This window comes from Strix uralensis, chromosome 2 (assembly GCF_047716275.1).
Source record: "Strix uralensis isolate ZFMK-TIS-50842 chromosome 2, bStrUra1, whole genome shotgun sequence".
In the NCBI taxonomy this organism is placed as follows: Eukaryota; Metazoa; Chordata; class Aves; order Strigiformes; family Strigidae; genus Strix; species Strix uralensis.
Window position 1 is genome coordinate 89,580,120 of NC_133973.1, and position 15,390 is coordinate 89,595,509.

The 15,390-nt window shown below is 35.7% G+C and overlaps 1 protein-coding gene across 4 annotated transcripts in view; it reads right to left on the reverse strand.

Moving 5' to 3' along the window:
• Positions 1-1,002: 1,002 nt before the first annotated feature.
• Positions 1,003-15,390, reverse strand: part of NDFIP2 (Nedd4 family interacting protein 2) — a 47,164-nt gene continuing 32,776 nt past the window's right edge. For all 4 annotated transcript variants that reach the window (XM_074859438.1, XM_074859435.1, XM_074859436.1 and 1 more), the window contains 4 exons: positions 11,688-11,812; positions 8,470-8,536; positions 4,677-4,782; positions 1,003-2,825 (listed from right to left, as the gene is read on the reverse strand). In XM_074859438.1, the coding sequence (XP_074715539.1) occupies positions 4,679-4,782; positions 8,470-8,536; positions 11,688-11,812 (296 nt within the window). In that variant the 3' untranslated portion in view covers positions 1,003-2,825; positions 4,677-4,678. The remainder of the gene's footprint in view (positions 2,826-4,676; positions 4,783-8,469; positions 8,537-11,687; positions 11,813-15,390) is intronic.

Sequence of the window (15,390 nt, forward strand, 5' to 3'; positions counted from 1 at the left end):
ACCAGGTTAAAAGGTATTGCAGGATGAGGATGATGTCCACACTCTAGGTGAGTCAGCAAATTGAATGCTTGGAGACAACCTCCATTCCGTAAGAGGGCTGGAAGTGTGAGTGATGGATCATTTCTGAAATGCATTATTGTCGCAGGCTACCTGAATCATATTCAAGATGTCCAACTTCCTGTGGTGTCCACAGCAGTAAAAGTAGATGACAAAACTAAACAAATTACATTCATGCCAGTTGCTCAAATAAAGTGGAATTTTCTCTCCCCACCTTCCCTCCCCCAGCTGTTTTTGCCCCAAACTTCAAAGGCTTATCTGCATTCATACAAAATCTGTTTACAGTCAACTTCACTGCAATACTGGAGCTTCCCCTCCCCCTTTCCCCCATGACTAAGACACAAAGCAAAGCTGGCCAGGTGTCTCTAAACCACAGAGCCAGCTGCTCCTAACCAAGCTCACAGGAAATAGCAAGGAAAATATGCAGCATTTGACACATCTGGAATAGATTGCAAAGTCTTTGAAAACAGTGTCCCAATTCCCTTCCTCCTGCTGATGAGATTTCAGGCTACCAAACTGCTGCATCAACTATATAGGATTAGATAACATGTGTACATTTTTAACCCTACATATTATTTCTGTCCAAATGAGAATTTTTCCAAGCTAATCCAGAAGAAAACCCACAACAAAACCAAGTATCTGTATGAAGCTTTCTGGAAAATGCAGTGGAGCAAACAGAAATAATTCGATCAGAAGACGCTACTTAATTTGGGAAAATTGATGTAGTTGGAAAATAGTACTAGTTGATATTGGTAAACAGAGAAAATGAATCAATATGGTATGCTTTGCACAGTTATATTAACCCATTAAAAGAAATGTCCTTACAGTTTGTTGCCATAAAACATTTGCCCAGTAATTTGTCTAGAATTCCATGCTGACACAAATATTGCAGTGTGTATTTTTCAATGTGAAATACAAAAAAAAATCAAAAAGTGTAAGTCTTAATTAGCAAAACAAAGCAATGTTTTATTATCCACTTCTTTTTCATATGGACAATGAATGCAAAAGAACACAGAAACACACACATAAATTTAGAAGGAAATCCCAATTGGATACTGAACATAATTTTATTCTTTCCATAAAAAGCTGGGAAGTGAAGGTGTCCCTAAAGTTTTAGTCACTTTCAGTATCTCTGAAAGATTAAGAAAATGAATAATGTGACCAGTTTACATATGTATATTTTAAACATTCATTATAGATACAAAACTGAATACAGCACTAGCTTAGAACAACATAAACCTCACTGGTTTTAATGTTAGTAATAAAAAGGCAAAATTCTAATATAAAAACAAAAACTGGAGGAAAGTATTTGTATTTTTTTTTTCCTCAAAGGTGCAACCAACAATCAATGTATTTTTGCAACTGAAATTCCAGTTGTACAAAGGACTGAGAGATGTACTCTCCTACTGAAGGAGAAGCATAAATTTCACAAACTTTAAAGGAAACCACACATGCATGAACAGTAGACAGTACCCCTTAAAGAGATGATATTTATAAGAAAGTAATGGTATACCTTAAATGAATACTGGGAGAGGTGCAACACACATTTTCTACTTTCAGAACTTTAAAAGTAAGATTTTTTTTTTTCCCCTTCAGAGATTATTTCCAAAATTACCTTACATTTAAATTAGTTTATTCATAGGAAATGGCTAAGTATTTATTCTAAACAAGCATTGTAAGATAGCTATATGAATTTTTTTTGAGAAGCCCTCAGGGTGGATGTTGTATTTACACTGAACTCAAGACTTCTTAAACAGAGCCAGTGTTATAAACCCAGAGAATACATATGCAATACTCTGTTTCAGGAACAAAGGTGCACCTACGAGGATCTGACTGCATAACCAATGACTAAAGATGTAAGGCTGTCCATCCCTGCTACCATGAACAAACTCTATCTTTTAATGGGATCATGCATATGAATAATGACTTTCAGGCTCAAGCCCAAACCAGTTAATATTAATTCATGTGAGGAAAATTAGAATGAGACAAACAATTCAATGCCTTTACCTCCAAAATTACATCTAGTAGTAACTATACCCTTAATAGCCAATTAACAAAAAATATGTATGTAGCTCTAAGATTAAACAAAATTTAGAGAATACGCTGTTACAAAATATATTTGGACATATTTCCTAAGAAGCAATTCAAACAGTCATTTATGCAGAGTTATTTACAAGGGACTTAAAGTGGAGTATCAATTTTAAGTGGAGTATCAATTTAAGGTTTGAATTTGATAAAATATTGGTGAATACAAGTTTGTGACAAGGAACGTTGGGGTTTAGTAAACTTAAAAATGTTCTACACAATCATTAGATGAATCTAAATTATATAAAAAACTGTCTGAACTGGTTAATCTGAATCATTTAATGCATTTCTCTGTACTCAAAGTTCAGATCAACAAGTCAGTGGTACATACATGCCGTGAAACGAGTGTCCACTTAAATCTTTCAGATACAACAAGCGCAGATTAACCTAATCTGACTGTGCCTAATCTATACTAACAGATGGTTTGTTCTTACTTCAGTACTATCTTTTTAATAAGCACATATACAAATGTGCTAAAACAAAAAGGCAGCAATTATAAATATTTACTAGAATGACCAGAACTGGTATTTGAGCATAAACCATCCTGTCATTCATTTCTGAAGTTGTATCTTCACTAATTTGTCTTCTGGTTTTAGTAGTCTTCTATCCTATTAACTTGGAGGGTTACAGATCAGCTGGAAGTTTCACACTGGTATAGGAAAGGAATGTCTGTTCGATGCAGTCTGGAGATTAAAAAAAAAAAAAGAAGAGAGTTGTACCTCAGTTCATCGCAGTGATTCACTAGAAGTACCATTGCTAACTGATGTTAAACCTAGAACCAACAAAGCAGCAGCGCTTTTCCCCCCCACCTCAGGATGGGGGAAAAAAAGCGAAAACTTACTGTTATTTTACTATCATTTCAAAAGAACACCTAAGAATATTTTGTAACTGTAGAGGTAATATTTGCTTTTTATTAAAACTAATAGTCACTATAGAGAAAGTTACCTGTCCATGCAAGAACAAGGACATTTAAGTGTGACGGCAATTAATTTGAACTTCTTATTGCAATACTTAAGATGCTTCAGAAAACTAGTACTTTTCTGCTCTAAGCACTCCACAGACCTTATCAGCCCATACCTCTCAGTAATGCTTACAAGTAAAGGAAAAATTCAAAGCCACTGAACTCACATAGCACAGAACTCACTAACTTCAGTTAATGCTGAATTAAAGTTGTGTTTTGTCCCAGAGCAGAATTTTAACTGCAGGAGAGCAAAGAATCCCAGACCACAGTATCTTACAGTCTCATTCTCTTCAAGCTACAGTTTTAAAATACCAATTGGTCCTAAAAATTATTTTTAAGTAGTATTTTTAAACTTTATTGTACAGAAAGTTAACATATTTTCAGTCTCACCTCTATAAATTTCGGTATTCTGAAGAAGTTACAACATTACTAAGAAAAGTAGCAATATGTAACTATTGTAAAAATGAAATGCTGCCAGGTAGATGCTAATTTAGGTTGGTCACTAAAAGGCAATATACACCGTAGTTATTTAACTTACTGCATGATTTTGACAAAATGGCACATTAAAAAGAAATATTATGTTACAGTCATGTTAACAGATTTCTTCCATGACCAAGAACTATGTAGTATAGCACAGATATTTATCATTAGTGTTTTTAAATGTGTCTTATATAAACATAACTGGTTTTTTTTCTAGGCGAATACTGTTTTTTTCAGGCTTCAATAATGTGTTGCTGGTTACTTCATATTGATCCTGTGACCAGTCTTGGAGAAAAGTTAAGAAAACCTGCTTTATTACAGCAAACATAGTTTCTCAGTTAAGTCAAAATACAATATTTAAGCATTTTAAGTAAACTGCAGAGTAATGAAAATGCTATAGTACTTATTTCTAGGCTTAAATTTATCTCATGTGATTGCAGTAAAAGAAGTTGAACGCAGAGCCCCCTGGTTTAAGTTACATAGTGAAGTCCAATAGATCCACCTAACAAACAAAAAGTTTAAAAAAAGAAAGAAAAAGAGTGGGTATGTGTCAGACTGATTAGTCAGCTACCTGAAGGATATATAAAGCACATTGTTGCATATACAATAATCATACTTGTACAGGACTGGACTAAGACAATCATATAAAGAGAGACAATACTCATCTACTGTTTACATGTTCAGACCCACGTCAATAAGATTTAATATGCAAGCAGATTAGTGCTTCCTAACTTGCTGACAACAGGTTGACTACTAAAGCCAGTTTTCCAACACAAAGAACAGTATTCTGACAGGCACCAAATACTGTTTCTTGCTTAGGAAAACAACAGGCTCCTCTTCATTTTTGTTACTGAACATTAGTTCCAGGGAGGACTGGAGGCGACGAGGATGCATAATTTACTTTCAAATTTCATGACTTAAAGAGATTTCAGATATTTTCAAATCCATGTAGAATATATAACATTTATGACAGATGTTCAAAACCCATGTGACTACTGTTTTGTGACAGAAGCTTGATTATTTAATACTGAGAAGTATTTCATTCTTCTCAGTTTTCCTGGGAGAGATAATCTTATCACTAAAAATTGCTTACCTTCAGTACAAGAAAAAAAATCTTGTTCTGTGAGCAGCTGCCATGCTTTCAGACATATTTCTGACTTTAAGATAATTAACAAAACCTCGAAAGAACAGGAGGAGTCCTGAAAGTGTAGAAAATGAACAAAATGAAGTCTATCAACTTAAGTATGTGGTATCCCACATTATGCTTATAATTTTTAAAATCTAGATTACACTAAGTAAAGTGAGGTCTTTATGCATGATTCACAAATTCAACAAGCAAGTCTTCTGCTTTCATCTTGTGATATTAGGACACAGCCTTATGGAAGGCTTTTCAGAAGTGTTACACTCATTCTTGGTTCAATTATCATCTGCTTAAAAGACTGCATGAAAGAATTTAAAAAGAAAAAAAAAACATGCTACACATTCTTTTCAAGTAGGATTCTTAAAATGAGTTACTAGTGTGCTAGAAGACTACCCAAACTACAAAACATACCTTTAGAAATGTATAAGGTAAATGTATTATAAGGGGGGGGGGGGGGGGGGGGGGGGCGCGGCACAGGGGGGCAGGAAGAGACAGTATAGATTGCTCTAGCAACAAGCCAATAATAAATTATAGTAGATTATGGCTTGAGATTTCACCATCCAGGAAAATGCACCTGTCCAAGAGGAGAAAGAACAACAGTCGATTCAAAGAAAATTACTCAACATGTGTTATGATTACATTTTCTTTTGTCAAATCCACATTTCAAATTATTTTAAAATATTTAAATTTAGCTGCATCTGAAAGAATATTTCAGCTCCGATAAGAGGAACAAGAGATACAGAACAGTCACACAGAAGTTACAATTGCAACAATGGAAATCACTAACATGATGTTGCCAACATCATTTTTATCAATTCAGAGATTCACTGGACATCTGAACAAACCAACCCAGAAAAACACGTTGTTGCATAGTGGACACAGTTCTTTGGTCCATTTTCCTCTGCTAAGTAAACTTCAACAGATTAATCCATTTATCAGCTGGATCAGGGAGAGTCCAACAGAGATAAAACAATCTGCCCAAAGAGTTGGGAGGGTTGAAATCTGAGTTCCACATCCAGTGGAGAGAAACATGAGCCTAGAGAGCAATTCTTCTCATTTAATGAACACACAGGTACCTTTTGAAGATACATGCTTATGTGTATGTACACATGTATACATTAAGATTCCAAAGGTTCAAACGAAAATCTAAACTGAAGCTTAACAAGTTTAGCAAAGAATTTAGTCCTTTTCACCATCTTACATCCTAATAAACAATCTCTATGGTTACATTGGTATTTTGCTATGTGATGCACTTTTTCTTCCTGCTCTCGGGATTGAGACTGATTGTTTTTTCCAATGCTCATTTCTTCTCTAAATGCTTTTTATTTGTAAATTTTTATTTTATTTACTTTCTTTTTGCTTTTTTAAAACCACAAAAAAAACCCCCAAACACACAGATTGCTCTGCTAACCATTGGAACTTTGACCTAAGCCAAACACATTTCTGTGATTAAGGTGAATTCTGCACAGAGAAGAAAGCACTAAGATCTGGATCAGAAGTTTACTACAAAAGCTGCCACCCAAACATTACCAGAGACAGTCCCACGTTCAACTGAAAGGCAGCTGAAACAGCAAAAGGTGGTCAGGCAGCTCTTAAGGTGCCTGGAAAGCGTACCTTCTACATTACACACATTGGAAAACCCAGTCAAAGTTCAACCCATATTTTATATTTCTCTGTTTAGGGAAGAAAAAAACCAAAACAAAACACCACACACCACTTTCCATTGTGTTCCTCAAAAAGAAACATAGGCTAACATTTAAATTTAAAAATTAGAATTGTCTCTCTCCAATTTGTTCACTGTACATGACAGCTCCTTGGAAGTAGAGCACTTCACTTTTCCGTGAAGCATGAGCAGATTTTTCCAGATGTTGAAAGAAGGGAGCAGAAACAGATCGATGAACACCAGAAGAGAGGAGAAGATGGCAATAGGTGGGCTCAAGTATGTCAAAGGACTATCCAAAAGAAAAAGTCTAACCAGTTCATTCACTTCTGAAGAGACGCAGGACATGCTACTTCACATGCTCTAATGGGAAAGTTAGCCAAAACGATGAAATACAGATCTGGTTGGCAGAGCTCCCGTGACTTGATAATATTCCTCCATGTCCTGCTAAGTAGCTCTGCTGGGTTAAATCCTTCTATGGTTCTCTAGCAATCTTGGTATATCCACTTTATCAGTTTAAAAACACTGCTGGTGTATTTCATGCAAAACATTCATAAAACAAGAGAACGTTGACCGCTAGATGCATACTACATGCCTCACAGTGTCTTTTATTACAAAGCATATTATAAACTTTGTGAGTTAAAGAAAAAAAAATAATCTTCAAACAGTTAAGGCTGAAGATAAGGCTTTCCTAAATCAAAGTGAGCTTCCTTCTGAAGAAGTGCTGCAAAACACTAGAAACAAGAGGAACTGCAAATCACAGCTTTTTCCATAGACATGGCAGGGGAAACCGCTAGGGGAAGAACACAGTATTTTCATCCAAGTGAAAACAGTGTCAAACCCCAATTTCAGGCACCACAAGGGTTTGTTTTAATTAAAGATTTATGTGGAGATGTTTGTACCTGTAAAAAAGACATTTCACTTGCTACTTAAATGCAATCACCTCAAACAGAATATGAAAACATTAAAGAGACTGGTGCTATGATGCGTTAAATATATGCAGTTTCTATATAACGTCAACAACCAAGTGAACAGTAGGGCAACCCAAGTCTTAAGAAGTCTGATGAATGCCCTTGAACTTTACTAGAAGACAGAGAAAGTTTTAGGTAACATCGTTTAAGATTACTGGTATTTCTTGTGAGATAAATAGCAAATCACAAACAGTCAGGATCTCAGTGTTTTTGGAGTTTTTTGTGGGCTTTTTTTGTTTTTTATTTTAATTTACTCATCATTTCATTCTAACATTTGCTGTTAGTCATTTGAGTCAATTGATTTAAAGGGAAGAGTGCCACCTACTGAACCAGCAACCTTGTTTGGAAAGCTAGGAAATAAAATGGATAGTAGCATTCACTTCTGTAAAAGAAAAGCATTCCAGATTCCATATTCAAATTACAATAGCCACAGTAGGAAAAAAGGTATAGAGGTTGGGGTTTGGTATATCCTAATTAAAAACAGACAGAAGAGCAGAATTTGATGTGTATAAGACTTGGAACACAGGCAGACAGCCCTCTTAAGAGAACATTGACATCATGGGAGCACTGTGATCAGACAGCATGAAGCCATTCTCTTGTCCGACTGAGAAACTACTGATGCAGTATGCATTTCAAAGGACTAGAAAAGGGCATTTCATGACCTATGTACAACACAGCAGACTCCACCTTCCTAGTATCGGTCACATTTCTTAAAATTTAATACTTGACATACATCTAAGTACTAGATACCACTCACTTCTCAATATGTTCCCTCCATAAAGCTGAAGTTTCATTACACAGTTCTGCACCCCTGGATCTGTAGAAGCAGCTTAAAAAGTACAAATTGCAAGTCTCAGGTATCTATATAATTATATATGTAGAACAAAATTTTTTGAGATGAAGGTTATTTGAACAGTCCACAGTTCACACACCACCACCACTATGGTAACCAATAACCTCATGAATACTATGGAAATAAAAACAACACAAAAAACTATCAGCAGCTAAAGAAAAACACATAGCTAAACACGTTACAGAACTCTTACTTACAATGATATGATTCATCTTTAAGTACTTCCGCATCAAAACAGACATGTTTTCAATTGCCACTTACCAAGTACAAGAAATATCCACCAAAGCCAGTACTGCCCGTTGAAATATCCAGTAAAGTAATCTGAAAACTGAAGTTCATACACAAGGCTCAGCTGCAGTAAGACAGATGACTAAGACACATTTAATGCACTATGCAAATACAGAAAGCACAGAGGAAAAAGCAAATTTAAATAAAAGTATTTAAATGAATATATAAATTCAACTAAAATGCAAAACTAGTATTTGTGCAGCAGTTTAATATACAAATAACATTCAGTGTCAGTTGGTCTGTGGCAAAGTTATTTTAAAACATACATTAAAAAAATGTATGTGTGCGTGTAAAAAAACCAAAAACCAACCTTGTATTACTTGCCAGAATCATCTGACATTTTCTACTATAATGAATCACCACTTGTCAATTGTCCTTTTTCCCCCCCAATGCCTGCCATCCCAAACACATTATAGCAGCCTGCTGCTTTAGATATTAACACCAAAAGCCACATTAGTTTAATCTTATCAGACAGGGATGTTCTGCTGACCCCTCAAAAAGAAGAGCTTTTGACCTTCTGTATACCCCCTACTGTTAATCGCTGCCAAGAATACCAGCCCCATAAAGACCCCCAACTCATTAAAGTCTTTTCATTTTCAAACCAGCATTCAGTTCCCAGCAGTGAGCTGAACGCAACTAAATGAACCTTGAAGTGGCATTTCAACTGTTCCTGTTAGTGACCATGGTAGACAGTTTTGTCCTCCCTGTGATGTGGAAGGCAGCTGGAGGGCAGGGTGTGATGGTATTGGAGACAGGTATCTGTGCCTTTACCAGACTCCAGACTGCATGCTTCACTGATAAAAAGGCTAATCAAATGTCTCCAAAATTCACATAAGAAGCAGGAATGGGGACATGTGTGAAAAGCTGCCAGAAGGAATAAAATAACCTTTTTAGTAGCTCTGCACACTTTTCATACACTTCCCATCCTACTATCATTCAGTAAGTTTACTGCATCCTGCTACAGTGCTTCCCATTTGCCATTTCTAGGACGTTTCAGTAGTATCAACCAAGAAATCATGTAAATCAATTTACTTCCAAAAAAAAAAAAAAAAAAGAGAAGATACTAGACCACATATGCAACCAGATAAAAATCCAAGACATTTAAAGAACTCCAGATATAGTTGTTGGGTTTTTTTTCTTCAAGTAACTGTGCACTGAGACCCATGTTTTCTCCAGAATAAAGCCAGATCATGTGAATTCTTTAAATGTTTAGTCCTGTACTATATTCATTTCTATGGGCAACCCACGAAGAAAAAAATAATCAAGAAGCAGAATTGCTAAATTGAACTAAAGGATTGGTACTTACAAAATCCCTATATAAATACTAGCATTTCTGCAATTTGGCAGAGTAAGCATTTCATATTTTTTGACACTTCATTAAAATATCAAATGAATACTCAATTCCCAGGAAGTTAACAACATTATTAATCCCATCTCACTTGGTAGTCAGTATTTTCAATTCTCTAAACATATATAACAACACACTTTTTTTAAAATTACAATTTTATTTAACTGAAAAGAAGATTTACTAAAACCAGCAATCAAATACTGGCCTAAGTGCATTACTCTCACTCTTTAGGCAGAAGCAGCAGTGGCTGCAGAGTTTTCCCAACAGCAAAATCATGGTTTTCTTCTTCCCCCCACCCCCAGTAAAAACTGATACAGAGAGAGCATAAGTGAACTCAGACTATTTAGACACTAAAGTTTTGTACTACTGACCCTGAGTGAGAAAGGGCAACACAGACCTTCGGAGGAGCTTGAAACAAAGGAACAGAACAATTTTGTGCACACATGTGTGCTTGTGTGTCATCGTTAAAACAGAATTGTTGGCATACACCTTATGAGCTTTCTGCTATTGTCTCTAGAAGGGGAGACAACACAAGAAGATGATAATCTTCACTATGAAAAAAACCACCCCTGAGGTCTTGGAATTGGTCAGCTCTAGTATTTTAGAATTAGCAACAGATTACATAAAAGAATTTAAATATAGTCTAGAACACAGTAATTCAAGGAAGTTTAACATATAATAATTTTTGTGTTTGTTATAAGCACATTTTTAAGCAGACAGGAATAATAAAACTGACACAATGAGCAAGTTCTGCCCTCTGTTTAGTATGCCTCAAGGGAAACTGAAAATATCCCCAAATGAATGCATAGTTGAAAAATTCATGTCTCCTCGCTCCCTTAAGATAAATTCCATCCCAAACCCTGAATTCCAACTAAATACACCAGAATCACATCTGGTCCAGTAGCATTCCACTGCCCTGGGGAAGAAGAAAAAAAAACAAAACAAAAAAACCCACCAAAATCACCCTCAGCTCTAAGATAGATGCAGGACATGTCCAGGAAGGACCGTGCAATCTCTTCTCTCTACAAACCTTGTACTATCATGCAAAGACCAAATCAAGTTAAGCTACTAGCACATACACAGAAAAAAAAAACAAAAAAAACCCAACCAAACAAAAAAAATCAGAGTTGGCAGGGCATAAAAGACAACTAAGTTATCCAAGACCTTTCTTCATTAGACAGTATGAGATTTTATATGTTGCGTCTCACAGACATGCAGAATTCAAGTTCAGAAAGAATTATCACGTTTCATCTAGCACACAGTCAGCTAAGTAACCTCCATTTGGCTAACATACCTTTCTGAAAAGTATCTAGTCTTGCAGTGAAAATATCAGGAATTTGAGCATGTGAGATGGTAAAAATGTGACTAACTACATACTGAATTTTGACTTGACTCAGTATGTATCTTACAAGGAATAAAAGAATCTGATACAAGGAATAAATGCTTTCTGATTTCCTCCCTGTCCACCCCGATAGGCTGAGGCATTTATAAATCTTTCATATAGGACACTATAATACCAGTGACATTTTAGGTACTTCCTCCATTTCTTCTGAATGCTTTTAAATATCTGTGCAAAGAATAAATCATTTATTTTAGTGGAAAGATGAATATAAAATGCTATGTCAGATAAAAATAGTTTAAGCTTCATCATTAGTAAGCACATATGAATATATAGCACGTAAATTCTCTAACTAAAGTGGAAGTTAGAGAGAAGTCTGGGCACTCTGTTAAGCACTAGAATTTAATATACTGATTTTTAATTCCATTATTATATATCCTTGAAGAAATTGTTATGGCTTGGTTCTACAAACAGAGTCTGTACAGCGTGAATCAAGAAACATACCCGTACAATGAGAATCCACTTGATCAGGGACAGCCCAAATCCACAGATTGCACCATACCTTCCAGCTATGGTATTTGTTATACAGAAGGATAAACAAAATCCAATCCAGTTGAAAATAAAAGCCACTATAAAATAAAAGAAACAGTAGCTTCTGTTAATCTGTATAGCTAAGCAAACAGACTGAACATTAATTTAACTTTTAAACTAATAAGGGCATGCTTACACAGTCACTAATTCCCTTCCGGTAATTCAGGTTTTCAGAGATTGACTTTGAACCCAGACATTCCCCATGGTATAGTCACTTAATAACAAAGCAAATGGTAAACAGGCTGGAACCTACTACTTTAAACAGGAGAAAATTCCAACTTAAAAGAAAGTATTATATTGCTACAGAAATCTAACCAGATGACACTAGACATGAAGAGTGAATGCAAACAAAGGACTGTAACATATGAGACTTGGATTAAAACAACGAAAAAACCCTCCTACATTTTTCTATAACTAAAAATATAGTTATATGCACACATACGTGCATGTATCAAGGCTGCATATTCAGCTTTATCCAGTTTGGATCGAACAGAATAAAAGTATCCTCTCTTGCTCTGTAAACATAGTATAGAAACGAAGATAAGTCGAGAAGCTGATGTTTCATTGGTTAATGTCTTCTCTTTTAGATCTCTATTCAAGCATAAGATATAAGAAGTTTTACACAGAAGCTTAAGAAATGAAGAAACACAAAGGACGTTGAGCATAACTACTACTGTTACTTCAATTAACACTTCTACCCAGCTCCCAGTAGTTTTACAATTTAAAGTTTCATATCTGCTTATGTACTTGACAATCAACATCATCATCATCTGTATTGACTTCTGTTTGTATGCATTAGGTCAAAGTGTCGGAATTCCCAGTTAGGTTGATGTCCCAGCTTTGGGAGTAAGTTACCCCAACTAACAGGAAAACCATCAAACAGACAAGCTGGGGGAGCTGGCAGAAGACAACCATTTAGGAGTTCTGGAGAGGACAAGATGGTAAAAAATTGAAACATTTGAGAAGCCACACAAAAAACACTGAGGAGGCAAGCAGGAATGGAAGGGGGGCAGAGGGGAACAAAACCCCTGCACATAAATCCTCAATGTTTTAAATCCCCAAATTTAGGGGAAAAAACAAAACTCACATAAAACTCAAACATTAAATCACCACAGAAAAAAAATGTCTGTCTTTATTGTAAAAGTTTGAACACTTAAAACATTAGGAACAGAAAACTGGTCAATAGTTTTCTTAAGTAAAAGCCAATTTAATTTGGTAGGATTATATATAAACAGCCACCATTTTTGTAATTTAAAACTTCGTCACAACTCCTCCAAGAATCCACATGAAGATGCAATGATTTGCCCACGAATGCAAAATTAGTCTGTAAAACTGCAGCGCGATTCCATGAACTGTGAAAAAATTGAAGTTCCAAGAGAAGTTTTGGAAGACATCAGCACAGTCACTTCGTACAAGTGAGAAGACACCTTGTCCCAGACAGAGCCATGGGTAATAGATGGTAGCAATCAGAAAGCTTACTCTTTTATGCTAATTAGTAATCTTTTAAAAAAACAAAACAAAACACAAAAACCAACAAACAAAACCAACAAAACCAAACCAAAACCCCAAAACACACAACAACTTTGAGTAATTCTGATCCAAATTTGTATACACAGAGAAGAAAAAGAAAAAAACAAAAGAGGGCATTTCTATTACATAAGAACACATGACCCTAACATTTTACCTATCTTTCCAAAACACAAGAAAAGCATTTACATTTTACAAAGCCTGGATACTTTGTTTTGAAAACAGGATTTCCCTATTTTAAGCAAGCTCTCCAAATCCACCATACTTTTAAGAGTAACACAATTCAGAACCTAGTTCTTCAACACATCTCTGTTCCTGTCCCAGCATAACGGTTTACTGCTCTTTCTCTTCCTCCCCACTACTCAAGCAAAGTAGTGACAAGGGTGACTTCAACTGTGGCTCCAAAGACAGACATGCAAAAAAGGACAGAAGATAGACATGTTTCTAATGGACTATGCAGACTACAGGAATTCCCAAAATACTTACAATTTTAATAGGTATACATTTTAAAAAAAATAAGGATTTTTGTAACGCCTCAACTAATTTGTACACGCATTATAAAAGTTAGAGACTTCCCAATCATAAATATAGGAGGGGGAAAAAATTAGTTCTTATAATCGAAGTTGAACACAGTGACAGTTTTACCCTTCTTTCAATTTGATCTAAAGGAATATTCAAAATAGAATCCACAGTCACTGGATATTAGGTAGATATTTAACACTAAGTTGTTTGCCCAACTCCTGAAAGCAAAGGTATCACCATGTTCCAACGTTGTTCATAGTAGCTCTTTTCCTTTAACCAGTGTGCTGTTCCATCAATTTAGATAAGCAGACAGTGCAAGTGGGAAAGAAAAGGCATAAACTATACAAAAGTTGTAAACTATGCAAGTTCAAATACCCCAATAAAACTGGACTACATACAGAAGGAAAAAATCTCACTAACTTTCCATCTGTAACCATCCACTAGAATAAATCTGCAGTGAAACTTAATCAAAACTCCCTGTCTTCAGCAGCAATAGGAATGTGTACTTCCACCTCTGTAAAACCTAGGCAACATATCAGGGAGATCTTCCCAACATTGCCTTTGTGTTGCATCACTTTAACAAACTTAAGATGAGCAAAAATAATGTCTATACGTTTTCAATCTTTCCCATTTCTACTCTCTCACCTCCTCTGTATCCTATTGCTACTCCAGAAGTCATCTTCACTCTCATTCTGGTTGCAAAAATCCGTTTTTTCCTTTCAGAAACACATCTCCAGCTTCTGAGCAAACTGCAACAAGTAAAATTTTTATCTATTTTTCAACTGTTTTTCTTCACACCAAGATTAGCCTGATCCACCTTTCTGTATCTTTTTCCACGATGATTTCCATATATATCCTCTGTCAGTCATGCAAGTTGTCTGAGCTTTGCAGCCTACATTGCATCTGCTTAAGAGTTACTAACATTATTTTCTGTGTAATTCCTGCATCACGTAATTATTGCAATAAAAGTTGTCCATAATTTTCATCCCTATACTGACATAGAGAAGTCATAGCACAGGTTTGTCCACCAAGATGAGAAAGCAAATACAATGGCGAGGGGACAGACTAATAAAAGGAAGCATCTACTATTCTTTCTAGATGTATCTACTTCCTTCTGTATCTACTAGAGACAAACAAGTCATTGTGCGAGCTTCTTGCTGCAACACATGCAATCCTCTATTTGTCTGCATTCACTCACTCAGTGAAATGTAAATGACACTGCTCAGCAGTTAAGAGAGATGACCTCGTCCTTCATACTGCTTCAGCTTCCCATGACATTCTCATCCAATGTTCCTGGTCTGACACTAATACACGTTACCATAAAGAAAGCCATTCCTAAAAATGAGACAGACAGTCTAACAAGCTGCTAAATCATCCTGGTTTTAACTAAAGAAGCATTTGTATCTTCTAGACAACCACTGCAAGACTACCCACTCTGCAGCAATAATTGTTTCCTATCCCAGAGATCGCTAGCATCTGGATTCATACTTACAACTATTGTCCTCTTTCTTTTAATGAATTTCAGACATTTAGATGAAACTCACACTGACCGCGCTGGCATCATGAT